Source organism: Poecilia mexicana, unplaced genomic scaffold, assembly GCF_051168715.1.
Source record: "Poecilia mexicana isolate PSO_F unplaced genomic scaffold, ASM5116871v1 scaffold_20, whole genome shotgun sequence".
In the NCBI taxonomy this organism is placed as follows: Eukaryota; Metazoa; Chordata; class Actinopteri; order Cyprinodontiformes; family Poeciliidae; genus Poecilia; species Poecilia mexicana.
The window spans coordinates 1,732,629-1,744,475 of record NW_028263389.1 but is presented as its reverse complement, the minus strand read 5'-3'; the positions used below and the strand labels follow the sequence as shown (position 1 = coordinate 1,744,475).

Genomic DNA, 11,847 nt, shown 5'->3' with positions numbered 1-11,847 from the left:
GACACAGTGTGAACTGAAGGGAACGCAGAACCGTTTCATTCTGTGGAGGAGAGATCCACAGAACACCTTCTAAAACACACACACACACACACACACACACACACACACACACACCCCACACACACACACACACACACACACACACACACACACACACACACACACACACACACACACACACACACACACACAAAAACACATGCGCCTCATCCAAACGCACAGCAATAATTTCCCGCTGTACTTGAACGCATCATCTCCAGCTTGACGGAAGGGGGGAACCCCGGCGGTGTGACGTAGCTGAGCAGGCTGAGTGGTGAGTCCCCGTCCAGCCCCCGAAGAAAGCAGGTTACAGACGCGCCGCAGCCGCATTTCCACAAAACCCGCAATAAAACCACAAAAACATCTGGCGCAACGGAGGAGACGCTTCGTTTTTGCGCAGGTGCTTTATTTTTTTCCTTCATTTTCGTAAACGATAAAAACCTTCCCCCTCACCCCCCTCTACATTTGAGAGCATGCATGGCACAGAGCGGAGCAGGGCAGTACAATAGAGGGGAGAAACCGGGGAGGTGGCTGTGCGTAAACTGCTTTTTATTTTGCTGCTTTAAGAAAGAAGGCAGGTGACGCTGCGGAACACCTGGTAACGTCAGGCGTCCGTCTTCAACCTGCTGCTGCAGGTGGTGGAGGAGGAATCCGTCCTATCTGATCTGCCTGGCAGCTGCGCCGCCCCGGGCCTCCAGTCCCACCTGAGGCGGCTCCAGATCGGCCTCTTTCATAGGATTTTCTATCACGAGAATCATTCCAAAAGCTGCATAATGATATGCGAAGGCGGTTATTTTTAAACCGTTCAAATGAATTCCTGTTGTTTTGTTTTGGGGCCTGAGATGTCAGGACAGGTGAGCGCGCGCGTGGTTTCCTTCCTGTCCATCACCAAAGGTGTGTGATGGGCTCCGCTCTGATGCGCAAAGGGTTAAAAAAAAAGAGGCGCAGCTAGACGCCAGGGGAGCTGAAGTCATCCGGCAGCGCGCACAGCGAGGAGGAGGAGGAGAGATCCACAGAACACCTTCTAAAACACACACATACACACACAAACACATACACACAAACACACACACACACACACACACACACACACACACACACACATGCAGGACGATTCAAGCTGTCGACCTGCGCGCAGCTGTTTTCCTTTAATGATCACTCCGCTCTTTTTTCCCCCTCTGCAGCCAAACACCAGGAGCTTCAGAGGCAAAACAAAGAGAAGAAAGAGGAGGTGGAGTGAGTGAGTGAGAGAGAAATAAATAGAAACGCGCAGCCCAGCGCCTCCAACTATGGCTCCAACGGTGATCATCAGAGAACTCGCCCAGTCCGCCTCCAAGCAGCGGGCTGACGCGCAGGATGAGCGCCGCGCTGCGCTCCTCCGGGTGTGAGAGAAGCATCGGCGGACCAGAGACGGACAGCCGCCCGGGTCCCAGCCTGGAGGCTGGAAGCCGCTCGATCCTCCGCGCGTTACAGCGCGCCTCCTTTCCAGAACTCTCTTGTTTTTTTTTTTGTCTCTTTTTTACTATATATTTTTTTCACTCCCAAACCCTTCAGGAGTCAGAGCCCACCTGAACACCCGGGAAACTTTGCCCCCCTTCTCCTCCCATCCTGATCGGCTTTCAGTGTGGAGGGGAGCGCAGTGAGCATCGCGCGCTCAGCGGGGCTTGAAGAACCAAACTCGGTGTGATCTTATCCAAAGAACCCGGAAAGTCTTTAAAAGTCCCGGCGGCCACCGCAGCGAAGATGCCGGTCCGGAGGGGCCATGTGGCCCCGCAGAACACCTTCCTGGATACTATCATCAGGAAATTTGACAGTCAAAGTAAGAGCAGAGTTTTCTTCTCCTTCTTCTTCTTTTCCTCACGAAAACACAGAGCTAATAATTAATTTGGTTGTTTCAACATGCTGTTGGCTGATGGCGGCTCTGGTGAGGCTCCACTGGAGAGAAATCACTTATAAATCGATTAAGATTGACATTAACGTGTTAAAAAAAGTCATAAATAAACAAAATAAAAATCACTTTTCCTTTAGAGCTAACATTTTAAAACCATTTAAAATTATTGCAGCGCAAATACATTTAATTAATAATAAATAAAATAAGTTAATTCATGGATAAGAAGGGAAACATCTTGATTTTGTAAAACGGTTTTCACAATAATTGCACCTTGAATTCCTCACAGATCTAATCAGTTGATGTGTTGATCGGGTTCCTTTTGCTGTTCAGTGACTGATGGAGCCTCATGTTGAGCTCTTTCTCACAGCCAACTTTACAATGGATTAAAACAGGTGTGCGTGTGTGTGTGTGTGTGTGTGTGTGTGTGTGTGTGTGTGGGTGTGTGTGTGTGTGTGTGTGTGTGGGTGTGTGTGTGTGTGTGTGTGTGTCTGAGCTTAAGCAGAAATCCTCTGGGTGCGTGGCTGCTTCTCTTCAGCCCGCTGGACTCTTGTTGTCTTGTGTTTACCTGATCCCAGTAGTTTATGTTCGGCTTCTCTGGATGAAAAGCTCATTTCCGGTCACTGATTTATTCCAGCTCACTTGGTAAAGTTTATTGCTTTCAGTTTTCCGCCCTGACGCGTTAAAGTCATCTGGACTGCCTGCGGGTTTCCCTTCCTCAACGTTCCCACTTTGCGCCACAGTTTTAGCTGCAGCTCATGTAAAGCATCAGTTGAATAAATGTCTTTGTTGTGCTTAATAATCTTTTCCATTTTGGCAACATATACGTGACCTTGTGTAGAGCCTTAGTTTGTTTCAACCAGTCAACTTTTAACTGCAGACTCGTCCGCAAATTTGGATTTGTACATGGAAATGTTTCACAATGACATGTTGCATATATTTCCCTGTACTCGTTCTTAAAAAAAAACTGTCTACTTAGATTAGACTTCTTGTTTTGGTTCTTGGACTGATAGAAATAAACTGTTAGAATTTTAAATTAATGTCATTTTTAACAGACAGAAGACACTTAAAGAACGTACTTCAATTTCATCCAAATTTTACTGACTTTGATCAATTATTTATATTTACTTCAAAAATTTGTGTTGCTTTGACTCCCTTGCAATAACTAACATGCTTAATTAAAAACAAGTAAGGCACTTTTAAAAATGCTTCTGAGACACTATGACAACAAAATTCAATTTAAGGCTAGAGTTATCAAAATGAATAGAGTTTGCACCTGGAATGCTTTAATGCTGCCTGGTTACTGATCACTGATCTTACACTGCAGATCACAGATAAGTTTGACTGGATGGAGCTGCTGTCCAACATTCATCTGAACAGTTCAGGGCGAAATGAAAATACGAAGAACATTTTGAATTGGCTCAGCAAGGTTGCATTTAATGTTAATTTTCTTGAATCTACCCAGGGTCAAAATTACACTTGCCGAATATATACATACATTCCACCTTCATATATTTGGATAAATGTCCCTAAGTTATTGCGTTCCTGAATCCAGATTTGATGTGCCTGAGGTTATGCTTCTGTCGGAACATCCATCTGGCTCTCATGATATGAAGTTGAAAATCTCTCTCTTATTATTCCAACTAATAGAATCAATGTCTTATTTTTAATGGAGGCAAAACATCCCCACATTATGATGCTACCACTACCATGTTTGACAGCAGAAACATGGACAAATAATATGGTAATTTTATTTTATTTTTACTGTTTTTGAGCTGAGAAATTACACATAAATATAACACTTTGATATTTTGTTTAGTCTTAATTTAATGTTAATGCAAAGGTAAAAATGTTGAATGAGTCCAAATATATAAGAAACAATTTTTCAGACGGTATTCAGATGATGACGTTCAGTATTTAGTATCAGTTTTGACCCAAAGCCGCTGCTGAGTGTCATGTTACCGTCTTCACTGATAGAAGCAATCTGCTGAACATTAAAATGCTACCGGGCACATATTCAATTATTTCTGCCTCATTAATTGCATGAAACACGTTTATGTAACAGACTTTCTTTTATTTTTTTTTTTACATTTTCTTTTCTTCGCCTTGACAAAAAGATCTATAACAGGGGTGGGCAATCCTGGTCCTGGAGGACCGGTGTACTGCAACTCTTAGTCCCTGGTCCAACACACTTGAATCCAAAGTCTCCAGACTCCTGCTAACAACCTCATTATTTGACTCAGGTGTGTTGAAGTAGAGACACATCTAAAAGTTGCAGGAGGCCGGCCCTCCAGGCCTGGAGTTGCCCACCCCTGATCTATAAGCTCCAGTTGGAGACAAAGGGGGAGCTGCTTACTTTGCAGAAAGTCCCCGAAGGTGTGGAGTCCGTTTCGGCGTGCACAGGTGTCACCCCTCTTCACGTTCCTGCGGCGTGGATGCAAATTATTCATGTTGTTTTCGTCTCTGGACGTGTGAGCGGAGTGTGAACGTGCCGCAGTGGGCCCCGGAGGCACGTTTCCTCCATTAGCTCGGCTCATGAAGAAGATGAGGTCAATGAGGGCGGCGGCGTGAGGGAGGAGAAAGTGAAGCGGGCACATCAATAAAAGCACATCTAACACAAGTTTTCATGGCCAGGGTCGACGGTGTCAGGGTCCTCGGGTGAAATGTGCGTGATTTGACTGGGACATCTCCAGAAGGAGCCTCCTTTGTGAATGTGGTTGTACTCTAGCAGCTCAGTGGTTGAGCTGTTTAGATTCTGGAGCAATAAGGTGACGTTTCCCTGCGCTAATCAAAGCCGGAGAGCTTTCAATAAGGCGTCACGAGTGACAAACGTTCCTTCTGTTTCTTCAGAGCTGCTGCACAAGTGCAGTCAAGTTGAATAATTCACATTAATCCTGCTGTGTTAATATTTCCTTCATACTGAGCGTGGATAACGCTGTAAAGGTGAGCATTTTCTGCTGCTCACCGGAACACTGTGGAGCCGCTGAACTGTGATCAGATTTTCAGCAAGAAGGTTTCTGTGTAACAGGTTATTGCTTATTGAGAGCGCCGCATTTAATACATCCTGTTTCCAGAAAGAATATTTTGGGGAAAAATAGACAAAAGTAGTCGATGTGACTTGAGGCAAGTTATGACACACCAGTCAATATCGCAGGTCTGGCCTGGTCATTACCTTCTTGCTCCATTCAACACGATTTTAGCCTCCCTTCATTGCTCTGTTTGGGATTTTTCCCATTGGCTTGAATTCCTCCTGTAGATTTTCTACCAGGCCAATCAGCGACCAGAAGAAGAAGTTGTGAATGATGACATAGATTTTCTGCGCTGTTTTAGAGTTGTTGTCTGCCTGTAGTTTTAGCAATGGCCGTGTTCGTTCTGAATATTTTGGATTTTACCAGGCTAGCCCAGGTCGTCACTGTTGCCCAATGTCACCTCAGTGTCCGTCGTTCAGGGCTTGACCCTCAGCAGGCAACATCGCTCGCTCCCCATTCGGTTTCTAAGGAACTTGTGTGATGAGTTGACCATTGCTTGCCTTCCTCCACCCAACTGGAGAAATTTGTGCGTGTGAATTTTTGAGCTTATAGAAGTGCACATGCCGGCTTGCGATATGATGCGAGAAAGCTTTTGTCACTGACATCTCTACACCGTCCCTTGTGTCGGGTTCACCCTGAGTGGTGGAGACCTTCGCCTGTCGCTATCATTTGTTGCTGCCCATGTGTTGAGGCCATTTCATGGGGTGTGCCACTGTGGAGGGGCTTCCCTGTAGCTTCTTCATAAGCCATGGGTCAACCCCTGGGGATTTGAATACACATATCTGGGTATTCGAATCTCTTCACAGTGTCAAGGTGGAAGTCAAGCAATTCTGAGGTCATTGTTCTCAACCACAAAAAGATGGACTGTTCTTTCAACAGGCAATGACTGAAAAGGTCAAGTATCTAGTTGTTCATGAGAACGGAGTGAAACACCAACAGGCTTCATCTGCTGTGTTGCAGGTGTTTGCTCTGTAATGAACTGAGCCATAAAGACTAAACTCACCTGACTAGAAACAACTTAAATGAGATTAAAACTAGATTAAAATCTGCTGCCAAAATTATTGTGTCATTTTGTGCAACCTTCTCAAGGAAAATATTTTCATCACTCAAACCATAGCTTAATGTTACTTAAAGGTCCAGTGGAGTTCTTCATCGTTTCCAAATGAGACAAAAAAAAAGTAACTTAAATGTCAAGTTTTTAATTAGAGCATGCTTAGACTGTGAAGTCGGCCATGTGTTTTAACAGGACGCTGTGCTGCTGAACGTGTGTCGTTTCAGTTCCTCTCAGGAAGAGACTTTAAAGGTCCTTTTTCTCAGTGATCACTCAATTCCCAGGCAGATGGCTCATCGTGGCGCAATGAGCTGCACAGAAATAAATAAGAAGCACAGCTATCCCCTGGTCTGAATCGTATCTATTTCTAATTAAAAGAAAAAAAAAGTCAGGAAGTAGAGCTTCCAGACTGAAGTTTATTTATTGATTCCCATATCAATGTTGTGAATCTAGTCATGGTTCAGGTAACAAGACTTTCCAACAATGTATTTTCAATGCATTACAAAGCAGCCTCTACGTGTTGGACCATGTGTTGATGTTGTGGTGAAGTCAGTTGGTGCACAGAGATACGCTCACTGCTTTAACACCAAACCCCTACAGACGTCTGTGTAGACAGTACGCTTAAGGGTGATTGGTAAAATTGATTGGCAACCAGTTACATTGATCTTTGGGATATTGCTAGTGTGTCTTTTTGTTGGCTCTGTGATGAGTTGGTCAACGTGCCACCATATTTCCTTTATCAAATGGATTCCACCCCTAATGAGACCCTCAGTGTGAAAGGGGAGCTGATGAAGTGCCTCCTTAGAGGAAAAATGGTCATGACAATAAGAAAAACTCAGAGCACATCACCAACTAAACAGTTAATGTATCCAATGGTCCAGAAACCGTCTGCAGTCCAAAAGGTCATGTAACATTTATTCAACTTTTACAGCATTGTTGTGAGACATGTCATAATTCTGACGCGGTAAATCCGGATGAATGGAATGATAAAGAAATTATAAAAGAGGTATGTGTCTATTGGTTCTGACCACACATCCAAACAGACTTCTTTACATAAGTTGCAGTCAACAGTTATGTTTCCATTACAAATATGCGCAAAACATTGTTAATATTCCAATAATGTTGAAAAACACAATGTCAGAGTGGAGTTGAGGTGTTGCACTGACCTATTAAATAAGAAACACAATTAAAATCACACATGATTAAGTTTGTTCATGTGACAAGTTATTAAAACCATGCAGTGCCATTATACTCCCACTACTTCCTGTTATCTTCTTCTTTGTGGTTTGCGCCAGTGGCAACATCCAGTTGTTGCTCGTGACTTTTGTGATGCAAAAAAACTGTTCTTATTGCTATTTTGATTCACCCAAAAAACACACCTCATCCTTATATGAAAACTTTCTAAGGAAATATGAGCTTTTTAAAAACTGGCCTGTTTCCATTCAGCAAATTTATCTTAGAAATGTCAAATTGCGTAACAAAGTGACTCAGCAATTAATACAGTCCAGCAGGTTAAATATATACTTGTGATCTGATCAATGCTCAGCCCTTTTTAAAATGTATGGACTAGGCTCTAAAGTATGGTGGATGGCAGGAAACTAACCAACTAACTAGACTAGATGAGGCATAGTGGTGTTTCCTTTGGGGTGGATGAAGTACTCCTGCTGGAATAGAGTTGTTTATATGTTTGGTTGTGTTTTTTTTTTTTTTTTTTTTTTTAGAGTATGTGTTTAAGTCAGGGGTGGGCAATCCTGGTCCTGGAGGGCCGGTGTCCTGCAACTCTTAAATGTCTCCCTGGTCCAACACACTTGAATCCAACAGCTGAATCACCTCCTCAGTGCAGTCAAGTTCTCCAGAGTCCTGCTAATGACCTCTTTATTTGACTCAGGTGTGTTGAAGTAGAGATGTACCTAAAAGTTGCAGGAGACCGGAGACAGGAGTTACCCACCCCTGGTTTAAGTGATGACAGGTTAGTGTGTGAATCTCTCTCATACTTCTCCTGCTTGTCGTTGTGTGATGACCACAGTGCCGGTCCTCAGGCCCAACACGGCCCAAACACTCCTGATCAGATTTCCTGCTCCGCTGTGACCAGAGGCCAGGCTCTGTGTTGCTCCACGGAGCTGCTGCGTTCTGGGGCTTCGCTCGCTGTGGGGGCACCATTTGTTTGAATGTGTGCTCATTTGTAAGCAGGCCTGACATGGAATGCATAATGCATGTGGGTTGTTTACTTCTGGTAGTTTTCGGTTTGCTCCGGATTCTCCGCGATGAAAACAACAATGGGTGTAATTAGATATCACTGTTTGAAAGCTAAAACTGGCTGGAGAAGGACAGGAATAGCCTTCCATGTTTCCAGCTCAGCATTGTATATGTTCTATAGACTGACCTGAGAGTGTCTCTGTTTACTGTCCACCGATCCTCTGTGCAGGTATCCCTCTCTGCTCGCTGTACTGTGATCCCGAAGTCTGAAACCTATGCCACTCTATACTGATTAGACAGTCTCTGCGCCGGATTTAGCAACTCGCCCGACCTCAGGGGGGGAGATGCAAGGATCTTTCGGGGTCGTGTCTTGTTGCCTTGTTCGCTGCTCCTCAGAGAAAGCTTTTGCCCAATTACAAGCCTTGAAGTCGCCATCCTCGAGGGATGATGCTACCATTCTGCAGCTGAAGTGCAAATACTTTATCGCCATAGCAACTGCCCCGCTGCTTCTCCACCGACGCACCCGCCCACCCTCCTGCGCACACACACGCACACACACACACACACACACACACGCATACATGCACAGGAAACAGCAGGAAAAGGTAGAGGTGTAATGTTTCTTCGGCAGCTGCAGGTGATTTGACTTTCTTTAGAGATTCATCTCGGTATTGAATATTCTCCCTGCAAACCCGTGTCCCTGGGCTGCAGCTGAGCGACCTTTTTCACAGCGCAAATATTGGCCTGTCACTGCTGGGGAGGCAAAGGTGAAGCAAATTTAGTTAACAATGGTTCAGCTCCATTAGAAACGCCCATTAGCCACAACAGTGAGCAAGACTGTGCAATCTTTTAAAGTCTGGTTCAGCTGCTGCACCGACAGACAAAGTTAAAAAGAAAGAACCACGTACATGGAGACTGATTTGAAAAAGTAATGATGGTGGCTAGAATGACGTACATCTTGTTGATGTTGTTGTTTAGTTCTTGAAAAGTTAATCCAGCTCATCTAAACTCAGATTTTAGTTCCTTCTTGAAAGGAAGCATTCATAATTCTCCAGCTTGATGGTAGCTATGCTGTGGAATTATGGATACATGAAAATGGACGGGGGTGATGGTGGCAGGAGTTTCCCTGAACCCGGTGGGCTGCCGGTTTGATCGTTGTCCTTCACCTGATCTGACACGACCATCTCAGGAAGTCTGTGCGCTTATTTTGTCGAAATACACAATCGTTTCAAAGTATTTGCAAAACTGATGTATAACTTTAAAAGAAGCTCAACATTCCTTCTTTTTTATTTTGTGTAGGAGTTCTTTTGAAATTACTACTAAATTCTCCTAATATTGTGGCTTAATGTCATATGACTTCATTCTCATGTTATTACTATTTATTGTAATATTATGACTGTTTTCAAAATTATTATTTTATTGATTTGTATATATATATATATATATATATATATATATATATATATATATATATATATATATATATATATATATATATATATATATATACATATATATATATATATATATATATATATATATATATATATATATAAAATTTATTTTTGGTCTTGCCCAGACAGTCCATTATACCAATTCACTGATGATGGCAGTGGCATGAGTTTTCCTGTTGTTCTTATTGTCTATTTCAAAAGGGACAATAAACATCAAATAATATGACAGACTTATCCATAAAAGCTTGTTCCTCAAAGTACAGTCAATACAAATACAATATGTTGGTCTATAATCCAAGGTACTAAGTACAAAGAATGTCAGTTTTCATCTTTCCAGAGACGTTTGAATTGTGATTGACATCCTGGAGACCATTGGCTGGTTACTGAGCACAACAAGCGGATCCCGTTGGTTTCCCATCTTGCAGCTGAACAAGATCTGAATTCTAATGTTTCAGGGGGAAAAAAACTAACACAGTAACAGAGAACACCGTGATAAACCTATACGGACTCAACCAATTTAGCATATTTTCGTCATTTTCTCTGCTGCTCATGAGTGTCAGACAGCCAATCCTCTGCTTGTTGGAGGCTGGTTCATAAATTAATAGGAAAAGAGCCCTGATGTTCTCCATGGTGAGATAAAAATCCTCTTTGCTTCTGGAACTGCTGCCCAGTGTCTGGAAATGCTCCACACATCCACAGCAACATACGGTTTGCATGCATGGCTGAGGTTCTGATGAGACATTAGAGGGAACCAACTCTGACGCAGACCAAATTACCACAACACGACCATCCCACAAGTCAAATCATCGAGCAAAAGTGTTGGCAGAAAGACATCGTCGAAGCATCGCACTACTGTGGAGTAAATGCCGGTAAGAGGGTCCTGTCCGGTGGTTAGCTTTATTTCTCTGCTCCATCTGTTTCATCCGGAGGGTGTAAACACAGTAATATAGCCACTCTGCTGCTGGAGTCAGGAGTGAGTCAGTGCCTCAAGATTGCACTTTGCTGGTGTGAAATCGGTTCCTCTCACCGACTTGTCTTCTTCCCTCCTCTCCTGTTCATACACTCATGCCCACGCGTGCTATGGAAGGGCCACGCTGGAGAACATGCACACCGTACCCGAGCACACTGGTGTACTTGTAAACTCGTGGAGCCTGTAAACACTCTCTCTCTGCTCTTTGTCTCATCTGACAACCTGCTTTCTGTCCGCGTCTCATCTCCCACTTCTCCGTGCCCAGCAGATGCCCACCGAGCCACCATGCCAGGCTGCCTTCTGAGCCTCCGCTGGCCTGAACCAAGGCAGGGTAACGCGTGAGTTAGCGCTTCTGTAACCAAGAAAGACAAGAATATTTCCTTACTCTAAAACGACAACAACAAAAAAAGGTCAACCAGCATATTTTTCTCTTTCTGTCTTCAGCCCATTAAATTGGAGTTCAAATGTACATAGACACGTCAGGATTCATTGCACTGAAACAAGCTTTAAATTGAACTCATTTTTCTTTGCCAGCCTAACATTGGACAGCTTTCTTGAGCCTTCTGCCTGGCAGCCATTGTCGGCTCCAAGCTTTTTCTATCTTTATAACTTCTATTCTCCAAAGAAACAATCTGTAGACCATACGGTGGCAGAAAAAAACTTTGATCTCCAAAGAAGTTTTTTAAAGAACTTTCTGCTGTAATTTGAAGGAGAAAAAAAAAAAGAAAAGAAAATAAGCACCATGTTGGGGAACCCGAGAGACTCATTTCGGGTTGAGGTTTAGACCCTCAGTAAGCTTGTTAGAGCCATTTCTTGTTATCAGAGATCTGGCAGATTGTTGAAAAAAGACCAAGTGACTTTTCCAACCTGGTCCCCATAATTGGCAACCGTAAACCCCACTGAGCGACTGCTTTAGAACCAGGAGCTTCGCTGATAAATTTATGCTTAACACTTAAAAAGCAATTATATTTATGAATTAATTTCTTATTAGTATAGTTATGTAATTTACAAGTCATTCATTTATTAAACCAGAATAGAAAACAGCTATCAATGGGTTCCAAGTCTGACCAAGAGAATCTGACTTATGGTTTAGGAATTATTAGCCAAAACACATTTTCCTTTGCAATAGCACCACTTAGGTGTTGAGGGGTTTGGATTTTTATTTTTTATTTATTGTTGTCACAGTAGCGGTCAAGTTTCTCTACTGAACTGCAATGTCA

At 43.2% G+C, this 11,847-nt stretch overlaps 1 protein-coding gene across 1 annotated transcript in view; it reads left to right on the top strand.

The window, feature by feature from the left end:
• The first annotated feature begins 898 nt into the window (after positions 1-898).
• Positions 899-11,847, top strand: part of LOC148153206 (voltage-gated inwardly rectifying potassium channel KCNH2-like) — a 29,173-nt gene continuing 18,224 nt past the window's right edge. The window contains exon 1 of the mRNA XM_088001474.1: positions 899-1,858. Within this exon, the coding sequence (XP_087857600.1) occupies positions 1,783-1,858 (76 nt within the window). The 5' untranslated portion in view covers positions 899-1,782. The remainder of the gene's footprint in view (positions 1,859-11,847) is intronic.